General features: G+C 52.1%; 1 protein-coding gene across 1 annotated transcript; it reads right to left on the bottom strand.

Annotated features, from left to right (window-relative positions):
• Nucleotides 1-3,823: 3,823 nt before the first annotated feature.
• ITGA2B (integrin subunit alpha 2b) lies at nt 3,824-18,208 on the bottom strand. Its single transcript, XM_055575706.1, has 30 exons — nt 16,841-18,208; nt 15,455-15,576; nt 15,270-15,367; nt 14,995-15,163; nt 14,640-14,689; nt 14,517-14,562; nt 14,298-14,423; nt 13,879-13,926; nt 13,682-13,725; nt 13,500-13,553; nt 13,325-13,377; nt 12,904-13,115; nt 10,560-10,742; nt 10,268-10,313; nt 10,066-10,170; nt 9,923-9,978; nt 9,677-9,828; nt 9,394-9,519; nt 8,758-8,825; nt 8,286-8,433; nt 7,606-7,698; nt 7,289-7,368; nt 6,901-6,981; nt 6,680-6,776; nt 6,428-6,580; nt 6,211-6,327; nt 5,600-5,713; nt 5,269-5,370; nt 4,950-5,066; nt 3,824-4,140 (listed from the first exon to the last, which is right to left on the bottom strand). The coding sequence occupies exons 1-30, from the start codon at nt 17,026-17,028 to the stop codon at nt 4,084-4,086; spliced, it is 3,105 nt and encodes a 1,034-aa protein (XP_055431681.1). The 5' UTR covers nt 17,029-18,208; the 3' UTR covers nt 3,824-4,083.
• Between the last annotated feature and the right edge of the window lie 316 nt (nt 18,209-18,524).

The following is an 18,524-nucleotide window of genomic DNA, read 5'->3' as shown; positions in this document are numbered from 1 at the left end:
TTTCTGTCTTGTTTATAAGGACAAATGCCAAATGCTTTGCTGGATCAAGATAAATTGTCTGGGGCCATCCAATTACAATGGCCACGGGAAGAGAGGGTTTGGCTGCTATTTAAGGATCACAGCTTAATATTTTCCTAAATGGTCACAGTCACCCATGAAGAAACCTGTTCTGGAACCTGCCATGCATGGATGTCAAATTGTTCTCTTTACATAATTTACCTTTTACCCCTTTGGGTAAAATCAAATGCCAGCAGCTCTTGTGTGGTAAGTCTGTTCATCAGTGGCTTCCCTCAACACTCAGCATCAAGTCCAAAGTTCTTCCCCATGGCTGCAAAGTGCTGCATGCCTGCCCCCACCCCTGACTTCATCTGGATTCCTCGCCTGCCTTCAGCCCAAGGGTCTCCTTTCTTTTGCTTGAATACATCAAGCCTGTTCCCACTTCAGTTCAGTCGCTCAGTTGTGTCTGACTCTTTGTGACCCCATGGACTGCAGCATTCCAGGCTTCCCTGTCCATCACCAACTCCCGGACCTTATGCAAACTCATGTCCATTGAATCGGTGATGCCATCTAACCATCTCATTCTCTGTTGTCTCCTTCTTCTGCCTTCAATCTTTCCCAGCATCAGGGTCTTTTCCAATGAATCAGTTCTTCACATCAGGTGGCCAAAGTATTGGGATTTCAGCTTCAGCATCAGTTCTTCCAATGAATATTCAGGATTGATTTCCTTAAAACTGACAGGTTTGATCTCCTTGCAGTCCCAGGGACTCTCAAGAGTCTTCTCCAACATCACAGTTCAAAAGCATCAATTCTTCCGTTCTAAGCTCTCTTTATGTTCCAACTCTCACATCCTTACATGACTACTGGAAAAACAACAGCTTTGACTAGACAGACCTTTGTTGACAAAGTAATGTCTCTGCTTTTTAATATGCTGTCTAGGTTGGTCATAGCTTTTCTTCCAAGGAGCAAGCGTCTTTTAATTTCATGGCTGCAATCACCATCTGCAGTGATTTTGGAGCCCCCGAAAATAAAGTCTCTCACTGTTTCCATTGTTTCCCCATCTATTCGCCATGAAGTGATGGGACCAGATGCCATGATCTTAGTTTTCTGAATGTTGAGTTTTAAGCCAACTTTTTCCCTCTCCTCTTTTACTTTCATCAAGAGGCTGTTTAGTTCTTCGCTTTCTGCCATAAGGGTAGTGTCATCCGCATATCTGAGGTTATTGATATTTCTCCCAGCCATCTTGACTCCAGCTTGTGCTTCATCCAGTCAGGTATTTTGCATAATGTATTCTGCATATAAGTAAAATAAGCAGAGTGACAATATACAGCCCTGACATGCTCCTTTCCCAATTTGGAACCAGTCTGTTGTTCGATGTCCAGTTCTAACTGTTGCTTCTTGACCTGCATACAGATTTCTCTGTATTACGGTAGACTGGTATTCCCATCTCTTTAAGAATTTTCTGCAGTTTGTTGTGATCCACACAGTCAAAGGCTTTGGCATAGTCAATAAGGCAGAAATAGATGTTTTTCTGGAACTCTCTTGCTTTTTTGATGATCCAGTGGATGTTGGCAATTTGATCTGTGGTTCCTCTGCCTTTTCTAAATCCAACTTGAACATCTGGAAGTTCATGGTTCATGTACTGTTGAAGCCTGGCTTGGAGAATTTTGAGCATCACTTTACTAGCATGTGAGATGAGTGCAATTGTGCGGTAGTTTCAGCATTCTTTGGCATTGCCTTTCTTTGGGATTGGGATGAAAACTGACCTTTTCCAGTCCTGTGGCCACTGCTGAGTTTTCCAAATTTGTAATATATTGAGTGCAGCACTTTTATAGCATCATCTTTTAGGATTTGAAATAGCTCAACTGGAATTTTATCACCTCCACTAGCTTTGTTCATAGTGATGCTTCCTAAAGCCCACTTGACTTCACATTCCAGGATGTCTGGCTCTAGGTGAGTGATCACACCATTGTGGTTATCTGGTTCATGAAGATTTTTTTGGTACAGTTCTGTGTATTCTTGCCACTTCTGCTTAAAATCTTCTGCTTCTGTTAGGTCCATACCATTTCTGTCCTTTATTGTACCCATTTTTGCATGATATGTTCCCTTGGTATCTCTAATTTTCTTGAAGAGATCTCTAGTCTTTCCCATTCTGTTGTTTTCCTCTATTTCTTTGCATTGATAACTGAGGATGGCTTTCTTATCTCTCTTTGCTATTCTTTGGAACTCTGAATTCAAATGGGTATATATTTCCTTTTCTCCTTTGCCTTTAGCTGCTCTTCTTTTTTCAGCTATTTGTGAGGCCTCCTCAGACAACCATTCTGCCTTTTTGCATTTCTTTTTCTTGGGAATGGTCTTGATCACTGCCTCCTGTACAATGTCACGAACCTCCGTCCATCATTCTTCAGGCACTCTATCAGATCTAATCCCTGAATCTTTTCATTCCTCTCTCTGCTTATCTCATCACAAGGGCTTTCCCTGACCACTTTCCCTAAAATGTCAGCCCTCTCCCAGCACCAATTATTCGATCACTGTCTCCTTATCTTTATTTTGACCTCCACTGATCATACATTAGTTTGTCCGTTCTTTCCTCCTGGTTGAATGTAAGTTCCATGAGCTTAGGGACTTTGTTTCATCCCTTGCTCCATCCTAGCACTGGAACAGGACTAGGCACATGGTAGCTGCTCCGTAAATATTTACTGAACTCATGAACCAACACATCTCTCAGCACTCCAGGAGGACCCCCCCACCACTACTCACTGGCTCCAGCCTCCACCGTGGGACAGCTGTGTTCCACTCCCAGCTCTCCTGCGAGCTCCCTGCCTGTGCCCTCATTCCAAACTGAAGACCCCTCCCCTTAGTGGGGAAGAAGGAACAGCAAGCAGCAGGGTAGCCAGAGAGCAATGCCTGCTCTTCTGTCCCTGCTGAAACTCTGCCTTCCTCAGACTGAGGGCTTACTCAGCCTCCCTCTGCCCCTTCTCACTCTGAACATCTTTTTTTTTTTTTTAAGATTTTTTTGGGGTATGGCTTCCCTGGTGGTCTAGTGATTAAGAATACCTCTGCCAGTGCAGGGGACATGGATTCCATCCCTGGTCAAGGAAGATCCCACATGTCTGGAAGCAACTAAGCCTGTGTGCCACAACTACTGAAGCCCAGCTCACTGCAAGGAAAAGCAGTCCCGGCTCCCGGCAACTAGAGAAAGCCCAGGTGTAGCAAGGAAGACCCAGAGCAGCCAAAAATAAAAAATAATAATAAATAAATCTTACAAAACATTTTTATATGGACCATTTTTTTTCTCTTTATAGAATGTTACAACATTGTTTCTGTTTTATGTTTTGATTTTTTGATCCCATCAGAAATCGAACCCACACGCCCTGCATTGGAAGGTGAGTCTTAACCACTGACCACCAAGGAAATCCCTGAATACAGCTTTAAGGACCTTTTTTTATGAGAGTGGAGACAGTGTATTACTTCCCCAACCCTCAACTCATCTTGGGGTTTATTTCCTCCAAAATCATGGAAAAAAAATATTTAAATTCACCCACCAGGGACTCAGCCTCCCTTTTCTGATGCGCCCAACCCCCCTCTCACCCAACCACCCTGAGACACCCCATCCTCCTCCAGTCTCACTTGGAGGCTCTGCCATCCCTTTTCCCTTGTTCCACTCTTTTGCTCCTGATACTCCCCAAAGACAGTAATTTGCACCCTAACCCTGGCAGAGACCTCTCTGCTCACACTTCTTCCAGTCCTAGATTCCTCAGCCCAAACATCACCTCAGGCCCCTCTCCTCTTCTGACCCCCAAGAAGAGGCAGCATGCTGTGGAGCTGGGTTCCAAGTTCTTTATTAGGCAGCAGAAGAGGGGGTGACTCAGCTCTGAAGGGAGGGAGAGGACATCAGGAGGCAGAGAGATGCTGGCCTAAGTAGATGACTCAGGGTCCATCTGATCTCCATCTCCACTATTAGAATGTCATCCTCCCAGCCTTGGGCAACCAGAGACGGGGCGGGGGCGGGGTGGGGGCACTCATTGGAGAAGGGACACAACATCACACCCAGCCTTGCTGCCAGGACAGAGATGTGTGGGCTCATCACTCCTCTTCATCATCTTCTTCTAAGGGTGGACGATTCCGCTTGAAGAAGCCAACCTAGGAGGTGCACAGGGGCCAGGAATGAGGTGTAAAGGTGAATTTTTCAGCCCCAGAGCAGCAATGGAGAATGTATGCTAGAAACCAGTCAGCCACAAGGTCCTCACCCTGGACCAACACAATCCCCACTATATGATCAAGTGGAGGCATTTCCCATTTAGAGATAATGCATGAAACAAAAAAAATTTTTAAATTTTGCTTTTCATTTCCTGAATTTTTCTTAAGTACTGATGATTATGTCTCTATATGACTCCAGCGTGTGATGGTATATATTTGATTATTATAAGTCTAATGTATGTTTTCCCTAAAAGCACTGTGGCTTTTTAGGGTTTGGACACTTGAGTGAGTTTGAGAACAGTGCAGGTGTTCTCCAGGGGTAGAGGAGGGAATGACCCACCAGGGACACATTGGAGCAGGAAGACCTGGGTCCTTCTAGGGGAGGGACAGAGCAGGGAGGAGGTGAAAATTCTCAGGGGTCAATGGATTCCAGAAGGCAAGACTCAGTCCCTGGGACTCCTGCTCTCAGGGGGAACGGGTCTAAAGGACTTAGGATTTCAGGTGCCACCTCTCCCAGGGACCTGTGCCCTGGAAGAGATCCTCTGGAAGGTGACATTCTAATAGTGGAAATAGAAATCAGATGGACCCTGGGTCATCTACTTGGGCCACCATCTCTCTCTGCCTCCCTGTGGGATTGCCTGCCCTCCTCACCTCCGACCCCCACCACCTCAGTTCTACCCTCCCCACACCACCACCACCGCCCCCCGCCCCCGCCCCGCCCACCACCACCTCAACCTTGCTTCATGCCTCACCTTCCACATGGCCAGGATCAGGAATGTGAGCAGCAGCAGGCCGCCCAGCACGCCTACCAGCACCCACCATATTGGAATCTCTCTCTCCTCCGAGACCCGAAGCAGCTGCGTCTGCACCTGAGGGGAGACCCGCGGGTCTCCTCAGTCAACGGGACACTTGCCTTTCCCAGAGACTCAGACTTGCGAGCCGGTGACCTGCGGCCAAGCCACCTCCTTGTCCCACCTCTCAGATCCAGGCAGTCCCGGCTGGGCAGGGACTCAGGGGAAGACCAATGGGAGACCCGCGGGACCCTTTCTGCCACCACCATTCCACACCCACCAGAGCTTCCCCGCTGGGCAGGCTGAGGGCAGGCACGGAGTAGGGAAAGGAGGAGACGTTGAACCAAGCGTGCGACTGCAGCACAAACTGATCCAGGGGCCTCTGTATGGGGTGGAGGTGAAAGGCGTTTACCCGAGGCCTGTTGGTTGCAGGAGTCCCGGCCTCGGACTCGGCTGTACGGGAGATCCGTCCGGGCCTAATTCTATCCACTCCAAATTAAATCCAGCCCTCACTCTCTCCCCGCCCTAAAGCCCCGCCTCCTCCCAAGCTCCGCCCCAAGTACATCAGGCCCCGCCTCTAGAAGGCCCCGCCCACCCGCATCCGGGTTCACCTCTTGGAGGATGGGCAGTGACAGCAAGGCCAGCACCGTGACCATGACCCGCTGCCCGCGTGCCATCTCCTGCAGCTCACACTGCACCACAGTACAGGGCGCCGAGTCGCAGCTCTGAGGGGACGAGTCGCAGCTCTGAGGGTCCCCAGCCCCTACTGATCCATTATCACCCCCATCATAGGACCCAAGTCAGAGGGGGATAGGGGGTCGAAGAGCTTGGGCCAGGCCTCCCTGTCGCGAAGGGCCTCAGATTCAAGCTTGGGACGTTATCTTTGAATGGGATTGCTTACACTGTCCCAGAGATACGGGGAAAGGGCAGGAAGAAGTGGGTCAATCGTATAGCGTTCAGTACTAAGCCTTATTGTAACCCTGCTTTGGCATTTATTCATTTTCTTTAATGTACTGGATACCTTGAAATATACAAGTGCTCCCCCCCACCCCCACCCCAGACACAAGGCGAGCACAATCCTTCATATTCACCTGGAGGTCCCTGTGAGACCAAGGTGACCCACACGAGGTCCCCACCACACCCTTCTCTCTCCTCTGCCTCCCATCCCCTCTGCCTCTGGGCCCCAGGGTGGCCCCAGCTGGAGACCACAGAGCCTGCTCACCACCAAGATTGGATCTTGGAGCCTTGAGGGCTGCTTCTCCTCCAGCAGGACGGCCTGTCTGCGATCCCGCTTGTGGTGGGCTGGGGAAGGGCTGGGGGTGGGCAGCCTCCATTCCAGCTGAGGAGGCAAAGAGGCCCTCAGGTCTCACGCTCTGCCCATCTGCCAGCCCTCCCACAGGGGCCCTAGTTGATGGCTAGGGATTCACGCAGGCTCTCACCTGGAGGGGGTTGGGAGAGGGCTCTGAGGCGCACTGAAGGCCTCCCTGTGGATGAATATCCAGGATGTAGAGCAGGTCTGAGGGCTGTGACTGGCTGGGGAGGTAGAGGTTGAGGCGGAGACCACTTACAGCACCAGGGCCATTGTTGTGGAGCTGGCAGGGTGGTGGCGGCAGGATGTTAGGAGGCTCAGCACCAAAACCAGCTCCTGGGACCCTCCTACCCCAGCCTGGGGCCCAGAGCCTCCTTCCTACCTCGTAGGTGTGCTCCACTTTGGGGCCCCAGCTGTCAGAGCTGTTCTGCCCATTGCCTTCTTCTGCAGCCACCACCAGGGAGGCTGGAAAGGAATTCCTGCAGAGGCCCGAGACCCCCAGAGTGAGCCTGGCCCCCTGACTTGCCTGTGGGGGTTTGCCCAGGACCTCCTGAGCCTCAGGGCTGTGCCTGCCAACTCCCTTTTGTTTCCCTGGCCTCTCACCCTCTCAACTCCACATGGGCCACTGCCCGGACTGGCACATCCAGCTCCACCATCTCACTATTTGGATTCTGGCTGTTCTTGCTGTAGGAAGGGGGCCGAGGAGAAACAGATCAGGGATACCAGCCCAGTGAACATTAGGACTCTCAGGGCGGGGGGCAGGGGAGGGAGGGCAGAATATCAGAGGGCTCAGGAAGAGCTAACTCCATAAACAGCACACCACTCTAAAGTTAGTTCCTCTAGGGCTCCAAAACTCAAGTCTCTGAGGAAGAAAGGAAACAGGGAAGTCTGAAGAACATGCCTCCTAGAGAACACTTCTGTGTGGCGGGCATCTGAGGGTCTCTGTGTGGGGATCAGACAGGGGGAGGGAGTGCCCCCCAGTCTAGTATACCTCCTGATCTGCAGCAGGAAGGACACCTGCTCCCCAGCCTCTTCCAGCTTCTCCACGCTCACCCACATTATGACTTCTATCTGAGACACGGGGAGGGCCAGAGTCACTGTCCAGATGCCCACTCTGAATGTGGCCTCCAGTCCTCGTCCTGAAGACCACTCAGAGAGGGAGTCACTCACCCAAGACCACACAGCCAGGGAGTGAGAGGACAAGGATTCCAGTCTGGAGCCATCTGACTTCAAACCCAGCCCCCGAAACCCAGCTGTCTATGAACCCCTGGTAGAGGAGACCCAGCACCCAGGCCTGAGTGGCCTCACCTGGGCGTTACTCTTCATGGGGTTGCCCAGCTCACACAGCACCACCTTGGTCTCATTCTCCTTCTTCTGGTTACAGATGAGTCTCTCAAACCCCTTCGGAGAAGCAGTTCCAAGAAAGAAGATGGTTACACAGCATCCCTTATATATTTAAGGTCCCTTGGAAAGTCAGGGTGGGGAGGATTCCAGGGTGGGATGGAGGGTTTCAAGGGGAGGTGGAATTCAAGGACTGTCACATTCCTGTTTATGTATTACTGTGTATTACTGTATGTATTACTATTCTTTTTAATGATTAAAAAAAATGAAAACCACAAAACATCACATGGAGGGTAACTGCATTGTTATAAACTGCATCAGTAAAATAAAAAATAAATACACACCTATGTAAGTATCCATTTCGAGAAAAAAGAACGCAAGGAAATCCAAATTTAACAGCACAGAAATTTAAGGGAAATCCAAAACCAAATCTAAACGGTGGCTCCTGTTAACAGTTATTTCCTGATTTTATAATCGAGTTCTTGAATTGTATGCCATTAGCAAATATTCCTCTTTCAAATTAGAGGGGTAAAAAAAATCGGAGCTCTTGAAGGAAAGCATAGACAAACGGGAGCTATCAGGTGGGAGATGAGAATCAAGGCTCCCACACTTCCCAGGTCCCCATGGACGCCCGGGTTGGGGCTCACCTCCATGTTGCTGACAGCCCGCATGTAGTGGGCGCCTGGGGGCAGGTACACAGCCAGCTCAGCCTCGTAGGCTCCCTCACCCTCATTGGCCGCATCCATTCGCAGCTCCAGCACGTTGTCGGCTCCAATTAGGAGTGGGGAGCCCTTCCTGTGGCGGTTGAGAAGGGAGTAAAGCCAAGGAGGCTGGGTCCAAGCCCAGGGGCTGGGATGAGGAGACAGAGTATCAGGATCCAGGTGAGGAGGGGCTGTCTCAGGGTAGACAGGGAGGGTTGGGGGGGCAGTGGGAGGTGTTGGGGGGCGGTGGGCGGTGTGGGGGGGCAGTGGGTGTTGGGGGGGCAGTGGGTGGTGTTGGGGGGCAGTGGGTGGTGTGGGGGGGCAGTGGGCGGTGTGGGGGGCAGTGGGCGGTGTTAGGGGGCAGTGGGCGGTGTGGGGGGCAGTGGGCGGTGTGGGGGGCAGGGGGCGGTCTTCTCACACGCGGGCGGTGAGCTGCAGCTGCGGCACACACAGGTCATCGTCCCCACAGTCCAGAATGATGCGGGTCTAGAGGGGACATCTCATGTGGGTGGGTAGGTTTGGGGGTCACAGTGGGTTTGGGGAGTTAGAAGGTTTGAGAAGAAAAGGTTGATGATGGTATCAGAGCTTTGGGGTTTGCCTCAGGGTTTGGGATGATGTCAGGGCTTTGATGATGCAAGGAAATCCATCAAACGTTAACAATGTTTCCTGTTAACATGTATTTCCAGATTTTATAACTCAGTTCTTGAATTGGATACCATCAGCAAATATCCCTCTTCCAAATTAAGGGAAAAAAAAAAAAACCACAGCTCTTAAAGGAAAGCACGGAGAAGTGCAAGCTCTCAGGTGGGAGATGAGCAGGTAGACATCAGGGTTTAAATGAGAGTTTAGAGGTGATGTCAACATCTGAGGTTTATATGAGGCTTTGGGGGTATTGAGATTTGGCAGTTTTCATTAGGGTTTAGAGTAACACCAGAGATTAGAGGTGACATCCAGGTTTGGATGTCTATTTGGATGTCAGTATGGACACCAACCCAAACCTTGACAATCTTGCAGGGGTCCTCCCCCTCCCCTGCCTGCACCTGCCCACCTCTACCTGTTCCTGGACGTGGGTGTCTCCGTGCAGCACGAGAGCAGGGGCTCCTCCATCCTTCTCCGGCGGCAGGGACACACTAAAGCTGAGCACGATAGGGCTTAGCTTGTCCCGGAAGTCGGCCTCATCCTAAGGAAGGGGGCAAGAGATGGGCTGTCTTGCTACCACGTACCCCACCTACCCTGTGTGTCCTGCTGACCACCCCTGCAGTGCCTGGCCCCATGCCCCGGGGCTGGATTAACAGGCTCTGCACACCCAGCCCTGCCCACCCCCAGCCTGGGCATACTCGGAGGAAGGCCGTGGCGGTGGAGCAGTTGGGGTTGTGTCTGCCTCTCAGATCCAGGTCCAGGATGGTGCCTGCCTGCTGAGAGTCCAGCAGTAGGACCCGCCGGCCCTGGCGGGGCTTCTGCCGGTCCAGCTGCAGCTCGGCATTCAGGTCTGGCCCAGGCAAGTGGGGCACGTCAGAGTCTCCCAGGCCAGCCTCCAGCGGAGCCCAGGCCCACCTGCCTCCTGTCCCCAGGGTGCCACTCACGCAGCTTCTCGGGAATGTTGTGCCCAGTGGCTCCCACACACATCTGGATGTTAAAGCTGCAGAGAGATGAATGGGGCTCAGGGACTAGGGTCACCCAGCTGAAGTCCTAGATCCTGCTTGGCCCACACCCTCCATTTCCTCACCAGCTCACTGGGGTCTTGGTCTGGGACAGGACACAAGTCTTCACAGCAGGGTTCAGTGAATCTTGCACCATCAGCTGGACAGTGACCATCACCACCGGCTGAGCCCTGGTGGGAATTGGGAGGCTTGACTTGGTGGCCCCTCCTGACCTAGTCTCTGATGGGGTGGGTTCTTCCCCATCCCACCCCTGGAGCCAGCGCTCACCTGTATACCGCGACCTTGCTAGCCCCGTAAGCTCCCACAAGCAGGTCTATAGACATTGTGGGAAGGAGGGGAGGTGTCAGAATGGTTAATTAGAGAGTTATGGGGTCTTCATCTAATTTTCTCAGGGGTTTCCCACACTACCTACCCCCATAGGAGGTTTGATCTTGCCCCCCAACCCACAGAGTTCTCAGTGGGGCACCAGGTCAGGTTCAAGCCCCTTGCTGTGTCTCTCAGTATCTCCAGCTAATGCCCAAGGGCCCTTCCTGTCTAGTTGGAGGCAGTCCAGGGGCACCTGGGTATCCGTTGTCATCGATATCTGTGGCACCTCGAAGGGAGAAACCAAAGCCAGAGCCTGTGGAGAAGGGGCTGTCTAGGACCTGGGAGGGGGATGGGTTAAGCCCCTCACTCTGACCCAGGTACACCAACACTTGGCCTTGACCGCTGGGACCCCCGTAGGGGGCGGCTACTGCAACATCTGGAAAGAACAACAGAAAGGGAGTAGCTATCTGTTATCCAGTCTCTCTAGGCCCTGTAACATTTTCCTGAGCTCTTTCTCTAGGCAGACCCCAGGGAACCAGGAGAGGAATGTGGGGGTCAAGGAGGCATCTGCCCCACTCTCCAGGAGTTTACACTGGGTGGGAGGAAGACCCATCAAGTCAGATCATTGTAAAAACAGTCTAACAGCCCTCACTATCTATTGAGGACAATATATTGTCATGATTTCTTTTCATCCTGAAAACTAGGCATTATTATTCCCATTTTAAAGGAGAAAATAGAGTCCCAGAAGATTAAGTAACCAACACCTGCTAAATATTTGCCCCCTCTTCAGCTGGGGCATGCCACTCCCACCATGTAAACCCAGGGTCACACCATGGGGTTGTCATCACTAATAACTTTAATGACAACTCTTGAAAATGTAATCATCATTAATAACAATCATTAATAATCTTATTAATCTATAAGAATTCTTTGCATGTGATGGCAATTAAGATCTTTGATATATATATATATATATAGTAACTGTCTTTCCCTTGCCTTCTGACTTCATGGTATGTTTCCTGTGCAGTTTTTTTCTTTTAAAGATCTACTGACTTTTCTGATAGACTCAACACAGTCTCGTCCAGTCACCTGATCTTTGGCTTCCCTATCTCTCCACCTATTTTCTAAACATTCAGTTACCCTTGCCATATCCTCAGCCATCCCGCCCCATTGCCAGTCCTGGCCAGATCCCACCACACTGGCCACCATGAATTCCTGACCTCCAGCCATCACTAGGGGCCTCCGTGTATGCCTAGCAGTCCCTCAGGGTTTTCTGCTCAGCACCTATTTCAAACCTTTTCTACTCAATCAAGCTCCCTGCCTCTCACTTCCTTCCCAAACAGAAGCAACCAAACTGTTGTGCTTTTTGCTCTTCTCCCCTCTTGACCCTAGAATAGTGTCCCTCCTACCCCTGCCACTAGGCTGAGCATCCCAGCCCTGCATCTCTCAGGCATTGCAGGGACCCACCTCCAGCTCACTCCCCGCCCCTATTTCCCCACAAGATCATTTTCCTCCACATTCCACCTACTCCATAGTCTTTACAATTAAAATAGCCTTCCTTTGATCCTCATCTCCTTTCAGTAATCACCTTTCTCTTTCTCCTTTCACAAACTGGTAGAAAGAGCAGTCTACTCTGGCTGTCATCAGATCTTCACGTTCATTCATACCTTGCACCATGCTAGTCCTGAATTGGTTCTTGTCACTGTCACCAATGACTTCCTTCTTGCTAAAGCCCAGGAATACTTCTCCAGCCCCATCTAATTGTATCTTTCAGCAGCATCTGGAGCCACTGACCCAGCTTCCTTCTGCTTCCAGCACTCTTCCTTTGAGTTCTGGGCCATCAGATCTCCTAGTTTCCCTCCTATCCCTCTGAACATCCCTCTGTCTCCTTTCTAGATCTACTTTCTCTGGGAGTCCCCTAAGTGCTCTTGCTCCCCAGGGCTCTCTCCTGGGCCTCTTCCCACACTGCAAGCTCCCAGGGCCCCATCGACCTTCCCCAATCCCCTATCTCCCATTCAGACCTCTGTGCTGGAAATGGAGGAAGTCACACCCAACTGTTCTCTGGATATGTCTGCCTAAGGCTCCCAAGCCTTTCATGATCAAAAAAGTCCAGGGAATTCCCTGGCGGTCCACTGGTTAGGACTCCATACTTTCACTGCCAGGGGTATGGGGTTCGATCCCTGATTGGGGAACTAAGATCCTGCAAGTTGTATAGCATGGCCAAAAAAAAAAAAAGAAAAAGACCAAACGAGAGCAGAGCTGAACTGCTGATCTCTCTCCAGGCCTGTGGCAAGACTTGAGTTTCAGGCAGTGAAGGGCACCACCACCCACCCAACTCCTCTCTCTTAGCCCCACCTGCAGTCACCCATCAAGTTCTAATAATCTAAGTAATAACTATCTAGAACTCACCCTCATCTCTAACTCTGCTGCCAAAGCCCACATCCCAGTGGTCACCATCTTTTGCCTGGACTAATGCAAACAAATCCCGACTGGTCTCCTTTAACTCTCTCCTGCTCAAAGCCCTTCTTGGCTCCCTCTGCCCTCAGGTCAAATTCACGATCTTTGCCATGGCATAAACCCCTTCTCTCTTCCCTTACCGTTGTACCCATCCCGGTTGAGGTCTCCCAGAGGTGCAATGGCTGAGCCAAATCGCCCATAGAGCTGTGTGCCAGTCAGCAGTAGGTTGGGGGCCCCCAGCATTCGGGCGCCTCGAGCCTGCAGGAACAAGTACACACGCCCCACCTCGGCCAGCTTGCGGTCAGCACGGCTCTCCATGTACAGTGGTGCACCCACCAAGAGGTCATGCCTCCTGCAGGCCCAATGGGTGGTTATGTGGGGATGGGCTACAGGGATGCTGTGGGCCTGAGCTCAGGCTTATCCATCCTTGTCCTCCCGCTCCCCTCAGTGGTCATGTGTGAGTGAGGGCTGGGAAAGGAAGAGACGGGAGACTGAGGGTAGTCAACACCTCTGGTAATTTGGGACCCAAGTGGGTAGGGGTGGGGGCGCCTGGCTTCTCACCCATCCCCATTGACGTCAGTGACGGCCACTGAGTGCCCAAAATATGAAGCCATCTGCAGGAAATGGGGCACTCCTTAATTTCTGTCCTCATACTCACACTTCGATCCCACCATGTCTCGTGGAATATTCCAGGGTCTCAATTCCCTTGCCTTGGCCACCCCCACCTGATCCTCACCTGCTCTCCATGCAGCTGGTGCAGCATCTGGTGGTACGAGTCCAAAATTTCCACCTGCTCAGAAAACATACAGGAGCATGTCACAGTTGACCTCACCACAGAAGGGCAGGAAGTTGGGGGGGCGGGGGGCGCGGTTCAGGCTGAAGAGTGAAATCAGTGAGGGGTGGACAGAGGGCACTCACCGCTCCCAGAGTCCAACTCCAGGTGGGGGCACCGAAGACATACTCTGGGGAGAGTCGGGCCCAGAAAGTGAGGTCTCTGGAACCCCCACCTGCCTCCCGCCTGCCCTTCCGAATCCCAGGGAGATTTCGATGCCGTCTTGGAAGTGCTCCTTTCCGGGCGGGACTCCCCAAACCCCACCCCTAAGTGAATTTCTTGCCTGTAGTGTTGGGATTTCCGTCGAAGTTGCCCACGGCCACGGAGTACCCTGAAGGCACAGTGCGAATTAGTCCTTCCGGGAGGGTGAAGCAGGGAAGGGGCCCGAGTGGGAAGGGAGGGGACTCAGAGACCACCCAGTTCAAACTCTGCATTGCGGAGACGGGGAAATCGAGGCCATCGAGAGGTCAAGACCTGCCCGAGGCCGCGAAGCGAATTCAGTGCGAGAAGTCGACGTGCTCGCCATTGGGAGCTGGGCGGTCTGCAGAGGGTAGGGAGAGGGAGCTGCCTGAGCAGAGTGGGGGCGCCTTAGTCCTGGAGCTGGCCAGCCAAAGTTGACAATGGGGCATTCCTGCAGGGGTAGGACCGGGCCGGCGGTGACACTTGAGTGCTAGGAAGCCTCGAAGGGAGGTGCCACGTTACCCCGGTAGCCATCGTAGTATTGTAAGTGACTCTGGTCGTAGGTGAACTGGGTGCGCACGTGCCACAAAAGGGTGCCTGGGCGGTAACTTGAGATGATATCGGCGATTGGAGCCCGCGCCAGGAGACCTAGGGCGCGTGGGACAGTTGGTATGGGCGCCCAGGAGTCTGGGGTCTGCCCGGGTCGAGAGAAGGGAGGGAGGTGTACGGATGGGCACGTACCTACGAAATAGTACCCGCCAGGAGCCCCAAGCACCAGCTCCCCAGCCTGAAATAGAAGTTCTGAAGGTGAGAGAGGGTCCTGTTTGGGGGGACACCCCCACGCCGTTAATGCTCCCTACTCGCCTGAGTGACTACCGAGCTGAAGCCGGCTTCGCAGTAACGCCTGTCGTCTCCTAGAGAAGGCAAAAAGGAAGGGTCAGCGAAGCCTGCTCTGGAGGGTGGCGCGGGGCCGGGAGGCGGGGTCAAACGAGGCCGGGGCCACAGGGTAATAAGGGGCGTGATTTACTATCGACACCCAGTGGGCAGAGCATGGGGGTGGAGTCAGGAACTGGGGCCTCTGGGCGACCCCAGACTGCAAGCAGGATTTGGGAGAGTTGGAGGACAGGAAAGATCGGGTGAAGGGGGCGGGGGTGGGGGGTGGGGAGCTAATGGATAACCGCCGCGAGTGGGCGGAGCCGAAACGGAGAGCGGAGCTCACTGAAATAATTTCTCTCGTAAAACTGGCTCATTTTGTTGGCCCGGCAGGGCGAGTACTCTGTGCGGTCGCCGTTTTGGAGCTGAGCCACGAAGCAGCCACCTACGGGCGTCTTCTGAGCCTCCTCCTCGTTCCTATCTAGGACGTTCCAGTGCTGCCAGGGGGCGCAGGCCTGAAGCAGAGCCAGAGGGGAGTGGGGAAGGGGCGGGACTCGGGTTCCTCCCTCCACGTGTCCCCACCCTCCGTCTGCTCCCTGATCCCGGTCCGGTAGCGCCCACCACAATGCTGTCTCTCCAACTAACGACCGACGCCCCGAGTCCTTGCCCAGCCTTGAAGGTTTGGAAAGTTTGGGTGCCTATGCTTCGCGTTTCATCATCTGGAGGGCACAAGAAGGGGGTAGGGTGCTGAAGCCCGGCTGTCCGCGCTCCTTGTAGCCCCTCCCTTTCTCTTGTGCGAGACTCACAGAGGTCGAAGGGCAGCGAGATGCACTGGCCGCCCTCGGCCTTCCAGGGGCACAGGAAAACGCCGCCGGTCTCCTCCTCTCTGCGGCCCAGGGTCCGTGGGGCGCCCACCACGACGGACACACTGTATAAGAAAGCTGGGTGAGCGCTCCGTGGATTCTGGGGTACCCCGTGCCCCAGTGCCTGTGCCGGGAGCACTCCTCGGAAGGGCGGTGTGCCTTGAGGGTCACTGGATCTTTTCTCAGTGAGACGACACAGACCATAGAAGCAAATCTTTTCATTTTACGGCCAGTGAAACTGACGCCCAGCGAGGAAAGTCACATACCCATCAGTAACCGCGGAAATTAAGGATAAAACTGAGAATATAACTTAGTAGATCTAGGTTCAAATGACAGCTCTACTGTATATAAAAGGTGGACAATACCAATCAATGCTGTCAGGAGAAGTAAATGAAATAAACGCATGAAAAACATTTATGCCAGTGCCAGCCAAATAATACATAACGAGGGCTCCAAAAATGCTGTAATTTTTTTTTCTTTTTAGTTTGCAGGATGTTTACTAAGAAGTGCCCATGAGACCAGTATCTGTGAAAAGGAGGAGAAAGAAGCAGGAGCAGGCAGGGGGCATTGAGTTGAGATTCAGACCGAATAATAGCCATGGGTCAATGTCCTGGGAACTTTGGAGCTAGAAAGATCCTCAGAACTGTCTGGAGTTGAGATGAGAGAGTCAGACCCTTAACCTCTCCCCTCCCTCCACATTCCTCATTGACTGCTTCCTGGGGCACATTTGGAAGTGGGGGAGATTTGAGGGAGGTGGCTCTCTTCAGCAGAGGCAACTCCCCAAGGTGCTGATACTTAAAGTTCATCTGCTATTGCTATGCTCTGAAGCTGGACCTTAGTGTCCATCGCAATAAGGAACTAGCTCAGGGTTGTTCCTATAGCGAGAAAGAGCCAGGACTCTAATTTTAGCAGTCTGAATTTGCAGCCTGATCAATCCCAACCAATAATGCTCTATTGCTTCTTTTCAAATATCAATCGTTTTGCTGGGTTGAGGGGATTGGAATAGAAAAACAAAGTGGGAGTAGACAGACAGTTTCACAATTCTGCAGGTCAACTTAAGACATGTGCTCCTTTCTGTATTTCAAGGGGATGAGGGTGGAGTGGGTCATAAAACTGACCCTTGAGGAAAAAATAAGGCATCAACATGGGTCTCCCCTTTGTCTTTGCTCTGCTCAGCTCCCCACTTGTGCCTCTCACTGACACCCCAGTATTCCTAACAAGAACTCAGCCCAAATAGACCCTGGAAATCACTTTGCTCAACCTCTATCACAAATGGGGAACTCAAGACCCACAGAAGCAGTGATGGTGGGGAAGTTTCCCAGGGCTCACCTCCCATTGCTGTTCTTGTAGAAGTCCAGTGAAAACCCAAAGTGGCTGCCATTAGGGCCTGTGTAGACGGTGAACTGCACTGAATCCAGGTTCAAGGCCCAGGTTGGAGGCACAGCACCAGGTCCCAAAAGCAGCTGCACCCACTCCAGAAGCCAGAGGGCACGAAGTAGACACAGAGCTCTGGCCATCTTCCTTCTCCCACAGCCTCCTAGGCAGTACTGGGTTAGTGGCTTCCTCTTTCAGTTCCACCACAGGAAGTCTTTCCTTATCAACCTGAAACCTACTTGCTGAGTAGTAGGCAGAGTCCTGGGCCATATGGTTTCTAGGGTTGCTGGGAAGAGAGTAAGTCCACCCTGGGGGTGGATGCTTATGGTTGAAAGCCAATTCTTCCCTTTTCTTGAACGTATTTTATCATCAAGTCCTGCTGGTTCTGCTCAACAATGTCTCTCAAATCTTCATTCCATTTCTGCTACCACCACGCTAGCCTAAACCACCACTGCTTCCTGCTTGGGATAGTGCAACATGCCTCCACTCTAGCCCAGTTCTACAGGTCCTCCTCCCCGTCCCCCACAGTTCCCTGCGCTGCCAAGGCACACTGTGACTTGGTCAGAAGTGGGGGAAGGAGTGAGGAAGCTCCTGGCCCCTGATAAGACCTGAGGCTGCTGTATCCTTAAAAGAATAAGGCACTTATCCACTTCCTCCTTCTGGGACCTTTGGCAGCTTCACTCAGTCATATTGGCACAACAGCTTCCTCACTCACCCTCCATCTGGGGCCAAGTCTTAATGTGGCCACAGCAATGTAGCCAGTGCTGGGGGAGGGGTGGTGAATGGATCCTGGCTGAAGGGAGGAGATGGGGATAAAGTGGAGTCATCCCAGGGTGTTCTGGCTCACAGGCTCTAAGATTTGCACCAGCTGTTCAGTTGAAGGCAGGTCAAACTCCTTCTTGGGTGACAGAGCTCTTGTCCAATCACTAAGACTTGATTTTAGTGGGGTCATTGCCTAGGGGATGCCTCCTCAATTCCTCGGGCTGGCACTCTGGGGTTAACACACAGGGGTGCGGCACTGATCACTCTGCTTAGTCACGGTCTGTTCACTGGATTTTGTCCACGGGCCCCTTGAGAATGAGGTTTCTTTCTGGTGCCCCAGGACCTAGCCAAGAGCCCATCACACTGTAGGCATTGCCGACAGACTGAACAGCAGCAGGCACTGAGGACTGGAAGATGCAAATGCAGGCTCACTCAGTGGAAAGAAAAGGAATAGTTTTGAGCAGAAAGGGCATTTTTTAACGGATGTTCAGAGGAAGAGGAGTGCCAAGCAAGTCTTACTGGCACACTGCATTGTCTTCCCAAAAAAGCAGGTTGTCAGGAAGGAAAATTTAAGAGATCTGCTGGGGTAAAGAACATAGTCACATTGCTTTTGCTCATATTTTCTTTTTAAATATTTTATTTATCTGGCTGCGTTGGGTCTTAGTTGCGTCATCTGGGATCTTTTCTTGCAGTGCACGGATTCTGTAGTTGCGGTGTGGGAACTGTTGCTCCTTGGCGTGTGGGATCTTAAGTTTCCCAACCAGGGATCGAACCCAAGTTCTCTGCATTGCAAGGTGGATTCCACTGGACTACCAGGGCTGTTACATTTTCTGATCAAACTTAACCATCATCTTATCCCACTCAACTCCCCAGGCCA

The sequence above is a fragment of the Bubalus kerabau genome, chromosome 4, assembly GCF_029407905.1.
Source record: "Bubalus kerabau isolate K-KA32 ecotype Philippines breed swamp buffalo chromosome 4, PCC_UOA_SB_1v2, whole genome shotgun sequence".
In the NCBI taxonomy this organism is placed as follows: domain Eukaryota; kingdom Metazoa; phylum Chordata; class Mammalia; order Artiodactyla; family Bovidae; genus Bubalus; species Bubalus kerabau.
The sequence above is the reverse complement of the archived record's forward strand: the minus strand, read 5'-3'. Positions and strand labels throughout refer to the sequence as shown.